The sequence below is a fragment of the Temnothorax nylanderi genome, unplaced genomic scaffold (assembly GCF_030848795.1).
Source record: "Temnothorax nylanderi isolate EJ_2023f unplaced genomic scaffold, tnyl_v1.0 TNYL_tig0650_pilon, whole genome shotgun sequence".
Classification (NCBI taxonomy): domain Eukaryota; kingdom Metazoa; phylum Arthropoda; class Insecta; order Hymenoptera; family Formicidae; genus Temnothorax; species Temnothorax nylanderi.
The window spans coordinates 15,636-28,846 of record NW_027249712.1 but is presented as its reverse complement, the minus strand read 5'-3'; the positions used below and the strand labels follow the sequence as shown (position 1 = coordinate 28,846).

Genomic DNA, 13,211 nt, shown 5'->3' with positions numbered 1-13,211 from the left:
AGATTAATGTGTATATGTATATATAAAACATAAATCTTTTAAATTCCCGGGAAAAAATGGAAGAAATCTGAACAAACTTGATCAGATCTCATCAGATCCGATCCACTCAAATCTGGTTTGATCAAAATATTGGTCCTATCTGATCAGATCCAATCAGACATGAGTAGATCTGATCCGATCCTAGCGGATAAAATAATATAATCACATATAAACTTATATAGTCATATAAGATTATATATGATCAGATCATAATGTTGCATCTCAAAGTATCCGATAGATGGCATCCGACGGAATCTGATTTTCGTATTTAAAATTTGATGAACAGTGGTATAAGAACGGTATCAGACACGGCAGTGTCGTGCTAAGTTGCGCCAAGTTATGTAAATCGTGGAACGGCACAACTTTTGTATCGTGGAGTCCACTTTTATAATAAAGTGGCACATTTAAAAAATAACATTTGAAAACAACAATTTTCTGCAGTGGATGGACACCGGATCGGATCAGATCTACTAATGTCTGATTGGATCTGATCAGATAGGGCCAATATTTTGATCAAACCAGATCTGAGTGGATCGGATCTGATGAGATCTGATCAAGTTTGTTCAGATCTCTTCCATTTTTTCCCGGGAGGTAATTAACTAATTAATTAATTGGAAACTCTTTGTTTAAATAAGATTTAGAAATATGTATATAATTCGATATATATTTACTTGGAGATTATGATTATCTCACTTGGACACTAATTTTGTCCAAATACATGTTTGAGTAAATTTGTGAAAATATATTTATATTTGGTAATTTCTACCTATGTATGACTTTTTCATGGATAATAGGTAGACATGTTATTAAGATTCATGCATACGGGCTCAAGTTTGAGCAAACTCCTAGCTACACCCTACGTACTTTGCTTACGAATTGCGCGGGGACAAGATGAGCTTGATTTCATTATAATCGTTCACCAGATTGCGGGATGCACACTTGGACAATGTGCATCTTTGTGTGGGCTGTCCTAGGGGAAGGATATCCTGAATTAAAAACCACCTATGATTTATGAAAATGTCAGGAAATAAAGATAATAGCGTACCGTCACAGGGACTTCGGAACCCCAGTGGCCGGCGCGTCGCCTCCCCCGAGGGTGGCGCGTCGTCATCGAGCGAGGGGCCGCCGGCGTTGCCTACGGGCGCCGGTGGAAATTTGGCTACCGTAGAAGAGGGCATCCAGCCTATATCTGCATGCCCTGACAAATTTGCGGACAGAAGACTCTCCATACAGAATTATTCGCCAATCATGACACCAGAGATTAAGCGAATTAACAGTCGGATGCGGGAACTCGAGGAACGTGTGCGAGAACTTGGCGCTGAGGACCCTGAGAAGAGGTTGTGACCGGAACAACGAATGGGATAATAAAAACTTGAATTATAGCCACTTACTACTTGGGCTGTGTTTACGGTCGCCACTGTATTTTCAGGCTTAAATACAGAAACCTGGTTCAACTGCGTTGCCCCGTCCTTCCTTCTCAGCAAGATGGCTGTCGTTTCTACGTCGCGGACGTGTTCGAGGCCGTCGGCCACGCCCTTGTTAAGCGAAGCGTAACTTACGAAATATCGGAAAGGATGTTCACTGGGGTCGCGAATGAATATTTGCTTGTTTATTATAAACAAATAACAATTTATTAATACTGGTCGTACAGCAATCTCTACTCGCGGACGAATTCGCTCGATCGCGTGGAATTACGTCGAGTGTTCTCGAAACGCCGCTATCTTCGTACGGATCGTAATGATCAAAATAAGCGCAATAGGAATTTCCCGTATCACGCACTCACTGTCTCTACAATAATATAAATCACGCTACTGACGCTAGCGGATAACGGGATAAGTGATTCGGATTCGATTATTAAGCGTAACCGTGTGAACGTGTTAACGCACCGAAAGCTCGCGAAAGACTGTCCGGGAGGAACGGGTCGAGTTCTCCCACCTTAGACTCACGCATGCGCTGAGTCTACATTTTAGGCGCGCAGCCATCGCCCTGGCTGTTCGTACCTCGGGGTGTAGATGGTACGATTCCATCTGCACTTTGCACACCGAGTCGCTCTTGGGACTCGGCACCTTATCGAGAGATGCTACACTAAAGTGCAACGGCGTGAATTGGCTTTTGCGCTCGCGTGAACCAACCACGTCGCTGCACGGCAAACTTCGCGCAAGCGAACGAAAGGTCACTCGATTTGCACCGAGTGACTCTCAACGTCACAACAGACGAACCCTATGAAACCAGGTAAGTATACAGGTAATTTTACCCATTTTTAATTCTCCTCTTTCTTTTCAGGTACCCGGGATCGCTATGGAATCGTCTCATCTAATCACCGGTATCGGTGTAATAAAGGTAAGTATAAAAGGTAAATATATCGCGGCTTAATATTACCGCACGCATAATCATATAATAATAAATTCTTAAATCGACAGGGAATGTTATAAAATTATTAAAATCATGAATATAATATCAAATTGGCTAAATGCCGTCTAAAAGTGTAGAAAGTTCACAAAAGTGTAAAAGGTGTAACTGAATACAATCAAAATCAATGTTAAATGAAATATCAAATAAATCTTCGCCTGGAATAACTCCATTTGGCTGTTCTCTATGTTGCAAAATATAAGCGTTAATAATATGTCGAAAATTAAATGAATTCAAGGAATTTGCACCTGAAAGTGCTTAAAGTGTATCAAAAGTGTGACTGCCGTCGCTGGCTCATCTCGCACAAGGTCGGTAAATGGACGACGGCGTAAAGGAAGGTCTTCTCACCCACTTCAACAACATTGGCACCAAAATGGCGGTCGCTATCTTACAGGGGTGCGTTCCGTATAAACGTCCGGACGACAACTTTTTGTCCAAAACCGTTCCGTTTACCAAGGTGTGACGTCATAACCGCGTTCCGTTTCACAATTTCCAAACGCCCGGACGACAACTTCTCGTCGTGCTCGGGACTCCGACGAGAAACGTCTGACATGCGCAGAACGGCGTGGTGTAATAAAGCGCGACGATCAAATACATGTAGATTTGCGTTGTAGGTTATGTTTATGTTCTGTTATGAATCTACGAATAATTCGGAGGATGACCGACTGTCATGTAAGATCTTGATTATTGGTGCCGGTATGGCTGGATTGTCGGCGGCGACTCATTTATTGAAGAACAACGAGAACGAGACGGATTTTCTCGTAGTCGAAGCGCGCGGACGTATAGGTGGACGAATCATCGCGGTGCAAGTCGGTACGATTAGCCTAACCTCTTCTTATCTTGACAAAGTGTTTAACTTTAACTCGCTTCTAAATTTATTTGCTCGGTGATATAACATAACCGAAAGTTAAAGTGACCGAGTCTATAATTATAGCAGTAATACATTAGGAGATTTAAAATCAATGCTTACTTTCATAACATTTCAATGTGTACAAATTCTTGTCAATTATATATGTGATGATAGAAGATGAAAGACGGAAAGAATAGAATCAGTACTTTTACAAGATATACCTATTTATTTACTTATATATGAGCTTTTGAAGTAAATATATTTAGATGGATTTTGTAGGACATTGATCTGAATATATAATCTATGTGTAAACAGGAAAATATTGTTTGTACATTTGGTAAACTTAAAAAAAGAAAATATATTTGTCAATCTTTTGTGAAAAGTCTTTTCATCACAATTGTATATTTTATTATTTTTATAACATAAAATAATTTTATTTAAGTCTGAGACAACAGACTGTAAGACATTCATTCTCTCTGTATACAAGTACAATGAGATGTTACTGCTACCATTATTTTAAGAAAATGATAGAAGACTGTCACACAGTATACAGAATAAGTTTTTTTCCCCGTCTATCTTATCTAGGCAATGAAAAAGTTGAGTTAGGAGCAAACTGGATTCATGGAGTATTAGGTAATCCCATGTTTGAGTTGGCGATGGCGAATGGTTTAATAGACATTGTACATGTGCCGAAACCTTACAAAGTAGTGGCAGCATTGGAAGATGGGAAACAGTTGCCATTTCCCGTGTTGCGAGAGATTTATGAGGCTTACGTATGCTTTTTGAGACGATGCGAAGAATACTTCTTAAGCACGTATAGTCCACCGGATGGTATAACCAGCGTAGGGGCGCACATCGCCCTGGAAGCAGAGATTTATCTGTCGTCTTTGCCACCTGAGCAACGAAGAGTAAGACAACTGATTTTTGACTGTTTACTCAAGAGAGAAACCTGCGTCACAGGCTGCGACAGTATGGACGACGTGGATCTCCTGGAGATGGGCTCCTACGACGAGCTTCAAGGTGGTAATATCAGTCTTCCGAACGGGTATAGCATTATATTGGAGCCAGTTTCGAAACATATACCAAAGGACCGTATTCTTACCAAGCATGCCGTAACAAAGATTAGGTGAATTTATAATTTACAATAAATATTTATATTCGAGGAGCGAGAAAATGCATCCTAATATACGTATATGTTATTTAACAAAGACTGTAATATTAACTTTATTCATTTATTTTAGATGGCAAAAACAAAAGTGTCGCCAAGACGATGTCGGTCTTACGGAAAAATCTGATTCTAAATCGAATAGCCTTATAGAAATACAATGTGAAAATGGAAAGACGATCACCGCGGAGCATGGAATATGTACGTTACCGTTGGGCGTTTTAAAACGGACAGCTCAGGATATGTTCGAACCGTCGTTGCCCGCATACAAACTCGAAGCGATAAACAGACTAATGTTCGGTACAGTGAATAAAATATTTCTCGAATACGAACGACCTTTCCTAAATCCCGGTGTATCGGAAGTGATGCTCCTCTGGGATGACGAGCGATTATCCGAGACGGAGAAGCGGGATATCAGCAAGACCTGGTTCGGGAAGATATATTCGTTCATCAAGATCTCGGACACGTTGCTGCTCGGTTGGATATCTGGTCGCGCAGCGGAGTACATGGAAAAACTGAGTACCACTCAAGTGGCAGAAATGTGCACAACAATCCTACGGCGATTCCTCAATGATCCCTTCGTACCGACTCCGAAGAACTGTTTGCGCACCACGTGGCATTCTCAACCTTATACGCGAGGTTCTTACACCGCGATGGCTGTCGGAGCGAGTCAACTGGATATTAGGAGTTTGGCCGAGTCGTTGGTTCAGGAGAAAACGGAAAACGAGACTGACGAAACGGTAAAAATTTTGGTGGCATTTGCGGGCGAACATACCCATTCCTCGTTCTATAGTACGGTACACGGGGCGTACTTGACTGGTCGAACAGCGGCTGACTTACTATTGAGCACCAAACAAAGTGAGAAGCACGCGTTGAGTCTTAGTTGCGAAGATACCAGCGATCTCAGCTCGTGGATACAAGGTATTTCTTTAAATTAATGTATATTTGTTCAAGAAAGAAAATGTGTGACGATTAAAGACGTTTATAGACATATTTAGGCCGATATACATACGCGTTTACGTTTGTGCAATTGCTTTCTTTTTGTAAATAAGAGTGTAGTGAAACAATTGTCATTTTACATCATGTACATAATGGTGCTTCTTCAGATTTTAAGATTTTACAATTACACGTGGGTGACATGTGCATTTATAATAACTCTTAAAAAATAACGAATAACGAATAAAGCTTAGGTAGGATATTGAAGTTGTGTATTAGCGACGTCGTGTACGACGATGTCACAAATTTTGTGAATGACACGAATATATTCGGTGAAAATATTTAGGTTTAGATGTGATAATGTCTTGAAAATGGTGACGAACAATGGTACGGGCCACGTTCCGTAACGCGCATATGCGCGCATTTATCTATAGTATACGTAACGTTCACTATAGAAAATGCGCGCATATGCGCGTTACGGAACGTGGCCGTGTTCATGCAAACGTTTATTTTATAAAACCGAACGAACCGATATGTTATTTCCTATAAAAACTCGTGTAGATAATATACCAAATCGAATTCAAAGATATAAGCCTAAGTATTTGCGCGAAACATAACAACATTTCTAACAATATTAGTCTTTTCATGCGTTGTGTATATGTGTATATAGATATACATATACATAATGTGAATGAACATGTAGATTTGCGTTGTAGGTTATGTTTAAGTTCTGTTAGTTTTGTGTTTTAATATAGATATAAAGAATATATATGTTTGAAGTTTTATTAATAGAGGTATAATGTTCGACCCAACTGGCCAGGTTTTATTGCTCAAAACAACGCTACGTTTCGACCGTAGATTCCGGTCGAAACGTAGCGTTGTTTTGAGCAATAAAACCTGGCCAGTTGGGTCGAACATTATACCTCTATTAATTTTTAATTATTCACTGGCGACTCAAGCTCTTGTGTTGTGTTTGAAGTTTTATATCTAACAAGACATTTCCAATTCGGAAATTCAAAAAATTATGAAACTGGCAATACATAGAGGACATGTTGACATGTAATAAGCTATTTTTTTTACTGCCTAAAATAGCTTATTACACGTTAGGATGTTCTTTATGTATTGCCAGAGTTTCATAATTTTTTGAATTTCCGAGTTGGGAATGTTCCCTTATAAGTTTAATGTTATTTATTTGTAGGTAGAACAACCGGTAACCTGTTAATGGATCATTTAAAGGCAGCTGGTTTAATTGTGATCAGTTATTTAAGCAAATTAATATTCTTTGATCTAAGTGACAACAATGATGATGAAGATAGCGACGAAGAAATGCAATTGTATTTGGACAGATTGAAAGTCCGCATTAATAATCCAGCAACTAGGCCTCATCGCATTGAAGGTTTTATCGAAAGAGTTATTGATATGTCCACTGCTTCCGAATTTCAAAGCCACTTCAGAATAACCGTGACAAGTTTTCAATGGCTCCTAAATAGAATAGCTCCTCTATTAGAAAGTGCTCGAGCAGCTGGACACCAAACTACAGATCCAAAAATACAATTACTTGCTTTTTTGTGGCTATTAGCAACACCAGACAGTTTTCGGTAAGTAAACAAGTTATAAAAAGTGAAAAATATTTATTTTGTAGTTTAACATTTTTGTTATTCTGCAGATCAGTCGGTAGTCGTTTTGACCTAGGAAAGTCTACACTATCTGCTATTTTTATGCGGGTTGTAACTGCTTTAAATGAAATTTCTCCAGAAATTATATTTTGGCCAAATGTTGAACAACGCCAACGCATAGCACTATCTTTTCAAGCTTCTGCTGGAATAGAAGGCATAATCGGTGCTATCGATGGAACGTATATTGCTATCAAGGCTCCAAGTGTAAATCCGGATGTTTACATTAACAGAAAATGTTTTCATGCCATAACTCTGCAAGTAATATGCGACAATAAAATGTCAATTCTTGATTGCTTTGCGGGTTATCCTAGCAGAGTATCAGATATAAGGATTTTTCGAAATTCGCCAATATACGAAGAATTCATGAATCATTCGAATAATTATTTTGATGAAGGGCAATTTATTATCGGGGATAAAGCATATCCCGTTTTCCAATGGTGTATACCTCCCTACATCGAGAGAAGGAATGTTACCGAAAGGCAAAAACATTTCAATACTTGCCATGCCAAGTCTCGCCAAGTAGTTGAACGTTGTTTTGCCCTTTTATTTGGAAGATTTAGGCGACTTAAATATTTAGACATGAATCGAACAGACTACATAGCACCAACAATAATTGCTGCATGCGTTTTACACAACGTATGTTTAAATAATGAAGAAAATCAAGAAATACGAGACATGTTTATAGATGAAGGGCTTCAAGCAGTGGTGGATCATGCTGACAATGTTAATCATGAAGCAGCTAATTACGATATGAATGCACAAGAACTGGGAAGAGAAGGTCACGCATTACGAGACAGGATCGCAGAAAATTTGTATCCGTTTCAATAAATCACAAATTTCATGAATCATTGGTTTTATTTCATATTCAATCTAACATCACTTTTCACATTTACAGTTTATTACTCTGTATTTTCGATCTTTTTCAAAATAATAGTTGTATTTAAAAACCTTATTTATCTTATAAAATTACATTAGAAAGTTACATAACATGTAATAGATAATATAGTTTTTCTTAAAAGCTACTAATTGACCACAAAGTATTTTAACTCAATTTTACTTACAAGCTACTTGAACGTTAACTATATTTCAAATATAATATATTTATTTATTTATTTCGCAATACTTACAGGTAATAATAGTATCACATATAATGTAAAAGTAGTATCACATCAGTCTAAAAGTAAAATATCACGTCAATTTCAGTCTTACTTTTTACAACAGTTAAATCAAAAGCTCGGTTAAAAGTTCCATTCCAGAATTACAGCACATAACATAAAAGAACTGTTGTAAAAAAAATCAAACTAGCACAGTAAACAACTGTGCCGCAAACACGTAGAACTACGTCTACTGCACAGTATGGGCACAGCAACAACTGTGCCGCAATCAACACGTAGCACTACGTCAACTGTCAATAATGATGATTGACGTGATCAAGGAAGGCCAAGGCCCACACCGGGATGTAGCGCCGAGTTCATCATCAGTGACAGTTGACGTAGTTCTACGTGTTTGCGGCACAGTTGTTACTGTGCCTGTTTGATTTATATTTTTGTTTATTTTTTAAGCAACAACGTAGAACAAGCAACAACGTGTTTATGCGTGTATGTAAGGGTGTACGTACGTGAATACATGTGTGCGCAAAATTAAATATTTTATCTTAAAAACCATTCTTATTATATGTATAAATTAATTTAAGAATATTTTATGTATAAAATAGCCGAGAAGGTAATAAAGCTATTTCTCTCTCTCTCTCTCTCTCTCTCTCTCTCTCTCTCTCTCTCTCTCTCTCTCTCTCTCTCTCTCTCTCTCTCTCTCTCTCTCTCTCTCTCTCTCTCTCTCTCTCTCTCTCTCTCTCTCTCTCTCTCTCTCTCTCTCTCTCTCTCTCTCTCTCTCTCTCTCTCTCGGGAATTCTTAAGCTTTAAATTGAGATGTCAATGATTACTCTACGATTATTAGTTTCGAAGATATAAACGTTCAAAGTGTGACATGTTTTCGTTGCATCTACAAGAAATTTAACTAAACTTTCTAACGCTACTGTATCTAAACGGTAAAAAATAGAGAGTTCGCACTTGTTTGATCATAAATGGGACTTCTTAAGCTTTAAAATGAGATGTCAATGATTACTCTACGATTATTAGTTTCGAAGATATAAACGTTCAAAGTGTGACATGTTTTCGTTGCATAGTCGCGTTCAATTGTTTCATCCGTGGGTACCCTCCCTACCGCGGAGAAAGACGTAGTTCTACGTCAAAATTAAAGTATTTCTTTGGTATAACAATCTCCACATTACCTTAGTGATTTACCTTGCAACACAATACGAAATGTTATGAATTTATAACCTTTATAAAATAATAAAATTATAAGCTAAATAAAAATCTCATATTGAAAACAAAAAGTATTTTATACTTTCAAAGTGCGATTATCCGTAATCATTAAAACAAAATGTTATTAGCAATCTTTAAAAATAAGAAAACAAAATATATAGTATAATATTAATCTTATCAAAATAATTATTTTTTAGTATTTGGTAAGTTTGCAAATGAATTTGCAATATTTTCTAAAATTTTTAAAGCTGCATCTTGTCGAGCCATTAACTCATTATGACGTTCTTCTTTTTTAGCCTCCCTTTCTTTAAAATTTTGGTCGTATGTATTTAGTTGTTTTGCTAATTCACTTCTTTTTCTTATCTTCGACTTTCCATTTTTCTTCGTTGTAATCTCTTCATCGTCACTGCATGAATTTTCTTCAATTTCAATCGATGATGTCTTGGATCCACGTTTAATCCCTCGTAAAGAAGATGCAGTTGACACTGGCTGCACGTCAGGATCTTGACCAAATATTTCGTCCATTTCAAAGAAGTAATCGAATTTTATCGTACCTGCTCCACTGCTCTTTTGACCCATGTTATCTTTCTTTTCCATATACTTCTGTTTCAGATATTTAAATTTGTTTTTTATTTGCTCAGTTGTGTGCATCGGTAACTTTTGAGCTATCATGTCCCATACTTTATCCTTTTTCATTGTCGTGCTTTTAAATAGATGTTCATGAGACTTATATAAGCTTATTAGCTCTATAATCTCATTTCGATTCCAAGAAGTTCTTGTAGTGTTGTTGTTTTCTTGTTCACTATCTGTAATAAGGTCAGATCTTGAAGACTCCGTTTCAGCTTGAATTCCAGCGTTTGGAAATAATGTAGCAGCTTGGGAAGAAGTAATAAATATTAATTGATTTCCTGTAACAATAAAACAATATTGAAATTTTTAATATTTATAGCTATCCTCAAAATTTATGTGCGAATATTGAACAAAAACATTTTTACATAACCTCTATAATTTATACCATAAAAGTATACGTTTACATAACATACAAATAGAAGCACTTACCAGGTTGTTGTTGAACCAGGATATTTCCTAATTCATCCCTGATGACATTTCCGTTCGGCTCAGTTACAAGTACGTATTTCATGTTTTTTGTGTTACTTTAAAATATAATCACAAAGCAAATAAGCATACAGGAATATGGAACATGTATATCATATATGCGCAAGCGCAACAACGTCCAAGAATCGTTCCGTTTCACGAGACAACCTCGAGTGTGACGTCACACTTCGCCCGGATGAACACTCCGGCATACGGAACGCACCCCAGCTGTTCAAAGTAATAATTTCTTTGCCAGAGCTGTCAGTTTAAATAGAGGTTAAGAGTAGACAAGAGTTGTTCGAAAAGTAAATGCAATTAAAATTACAACGAGAAATGGTAAAATAAAAGGAAATAAAGTGTTTTGATAATAAAATTAATGTAATGAATTGTTAGTAGAAGATTTAAATATTTATTTATATTCAACAATTGTTTGAAACGTTATTATAAATTGTAACGATATAGTAATTTTGAAAATATGTAACGTATGTGTTATTATTTTATATAAAAATAAAAACCATGACATATAAATTCTCAGTTATATTTATTTTTCTTAACATAAAATATGTTATTATAAATTTAATATCACATCAAAAAGTATATAATGTATGAGAATTATTAACTAAACGCTTGTCTGAATGCACTTTTTGAACCAAAAGATTTATGTTTCGACTGTTTAATTATTTGCTTTTGGTTATTGACATAAATAATTTGACGAATGTGGATATAGCGACGGACAATATTTTGAAATGCATTACAAGATTTACAGGGTGGTATGGTAGAATGTACCCAAGTTTTAATCATAAGTAATAAGTGTTCAAATAATTGAGGATGTAGCGCACATCGATACAAATGCTCTTGAAGATGTGCTTCGACTGCAGTTATGTATTTAAAAAGTGGAGCGGAAGGATTTTCTAAAAATCCGAAGGAGAGAACTTTGGTATAAATAGAAAATCGATTGCTGTCATTCGTAGTAAGTGTCATTGCACATGATCGACAAACGTAATGTTTGCGGAGAACGTAAGATATAGCACTTCCAATAACATTATTGATGACATTACATTGAATTGTATTTTCTATGGGTGTAACATAGCTATAATCTTGTTCATCTGCGCATGGTACATTCATACATTTGTAAGGAGGAATACTTGTATCTTTTTCTTCTTTTTTATTTATACTTTGTTTTAAAGTAAAAAAAATCAACGTAATGTTTATCATCATCAGATTCACAATTTTTTTGTCTTATGATTGTCAACAAATTGATAACTATAGTAATGAGACGAAGACATCTTTTCTCACTTGTAAAGCCGTTGGGTTAACATTTCCATGTCTTCGCAATGTAGAAAATAAGTTTTCCAAAGCATCCTGATTTAAGCGAGAAGTGAAAAAGTATTGATAACCATCTTTAAAAAGTTTGTCTACAATCCACATCGAATTTAAAGCTGATATTTTGATACCAGTTTGAACTGGCTTCCATGCTCTTCCAATTACAATATGCTCAATTAAATACAAGAAATTATCAATAACTGCCACTTTTTTCTGTTTATTTCCTGGTGTGATTGCATCATTTTGATATCTACCATTCATAACATTAAACCAGGATCTGACTGTTCTTAAGAACCAAGCTGTTGTTAACGCATCTCGTTCTATAATTTTTAGTTGTACTAAAGTCTCTAAAGCGGCTGCTGTTCTCTCCGAAAATATATGAGCTGCAGCTGCAACATTCATTTTATTGAAACTTGAAGGTTTCAAGATACCCGCAGTAATATTTGGCGCAAGTTTCAACTGATAACGTCTTTGAATCTCTTCTAATTGCTCGAGATATCGAAACCGAACTTCATTACAAGGTAATTCTTCAGATTGCATAACCGTTACAGCTACTTTTATAATCAGATTATTCATTAGAGCTGATCGTAAATTTTTTAATAGATGAGGAACATCTGGAAATATATATAAAGAATCATCCGGTCGTACGGGATGAGTTATAAAGGGTGTGTTATTATCTTTGCCCACTTTGAAACCTAATGTTCGCCAAACAGCTTGGTTCTTTGATCCCATATCTGAGACAAGACCATGTACTTTGTAACCTATTTTTTCTACATCCTCAATTATTTCTAAAATTAATTTACACATGTCTTCTTCATCTGATGATTTTGTTGTAAGATGCCACGCGATGTTTTGTTTCCAATTTTCATTTAATCCTCTCAGCATAAAAACAACAACACTTGAACTTAGTGTATTTTTATCTTTACATGTTGTTTGACCGATGAAAGATCCTAAAGCCGTAAATAAAACAAAGAGAAGGAACACTAAATATAGGTATAATTTATTACTACATACGTAAGAAACATCAAAATTTATGTGAAAATTAGGAAAAATGCAAATTAAATAGAAAAATTTAAACTAATAATCTAAAGCTGTAAATAAAGTAAAGAATTTTTTGGATTTGGATTGGAAAAAATTGTTGGAGAGCATATATAAGTGTGAAGTGGGTGCTTGATTTATACAAAATGAAATAAATATACAATGTTAACAAGTTATTTCTTATTCACAATAATAGAACTTACTTATTTCATCGTGTTACTTTAATTAAGATACCAATATCAAAAAACCATTTTGTAATTTTAATAAATATCTACTATCTTACTAATACTACTTTCTACTTTTAATAAATACTAAAAATATTAATTGCTCTATTTATTCTGTAAATAACAGTTGTTTCC

The 13,211-nt window shown here is 35.9% G+C and overlaps 2 protein-coding genes across 2 annotated transcripts; one reads left to right on the top strand and one right to left on the bottom strand.

Moving 5' to 3' along the window:
* The first annotated feature begins 806 nt into the window (after positions 1 to 806).
* Positions 807 to 7,920, top strand: LOC139784621 (peroxisomal N(1)-acetyl-spermine/spermidine oxidase-like). The gene is made up of 5 exons (XM_071723802.1): positions 807 to 3,261; positions 3,884 to 4,424; positions 4,540 to 5,384; positions 6,598 to 6,997; positions 7,066 to 7,920. The coding sequence occupies exons 1-5, from the start codon at positions 3,066 to 3,068 to the stop codon at positions 7,901 to 7,903; spliced, it is 2,820 nt and encodes a 939-aa protein (XP_071579903.1). The 5' UTR covers positions 807 to 3,065; the 3' UTR covers positions 7,904 to 7,920.
* Positions 7,921 to 8,916: 996 nt separating this feature from the next.
* Positions 8,917 to 11,620, bottom strand: LOC139784614 (uncharacterized). Its single transcript, XM_071723794.1, has 4 exons — positions 11,611 to 11,620; positions 10,623 to 10,659; positions 10,456 to 10,550; positions 8,917 to 10,304 (listed from the first exon to the last, which is right to left on the bottom strand). Exons 1-4 carry the CDS (start codon positions 11,618 to 11,620, stop codon positions 9,583 to 9,585), a joined length of 864 nt encoding a protein of 287 aa, XP_071579895.1. The 3' UTR covers positions 8,917 to 9,582.
* Between the last annotated feature and the right edge of the window lie 1,591 nt (positions 11,621 to 13,211).

What these genes read in the sequence shown, in the direction of transcription:
- LOC139784621 (XM_071723802.1), top strand. Translation starts at nt 3,066, where the DNA reads ATGTTTATGTTCTGTTATGAATCTACGAATAATTCGGAGGATGACCGA. An exon ending in AATCATCGCGGTGCAAGTCG is followed by an intron (nt 3,262 to 3,883) that starts GTACGATTAGCC and finishes TATCTTATCTAG; the next exon opens with GCAATGAAAAAGTTGAGTTA. An exon ending in CATGCCGTAACAAAGATTAG is followed by an intron (nt 4,425 to 4,539) that starts GTGAATTTATAA and finishes CATTTATTTTAG; the next exon opens with ATGGCAAAAACAAAAGTGTC.
- LOC139784614 (XM_071723794.1), bottom strand. An exon ending in AACGATTCTTGGACGTTGTT is followed by an intron (nt 10,551 to 10,622) that starts GCGCTTGCGCAT and finishes TATATTTTAAAG; the next exon opens with TAACACAAAAAACATGAAAT. An exon ending in CCTGGTTCAACAACAACCTG is followed by an intron (nt 10,305 to 10,455) that starts GTAAGTGCTTCT and finishes TTATTGTTACAG; the next exon opens with GAAATCAATTAATATTTATT.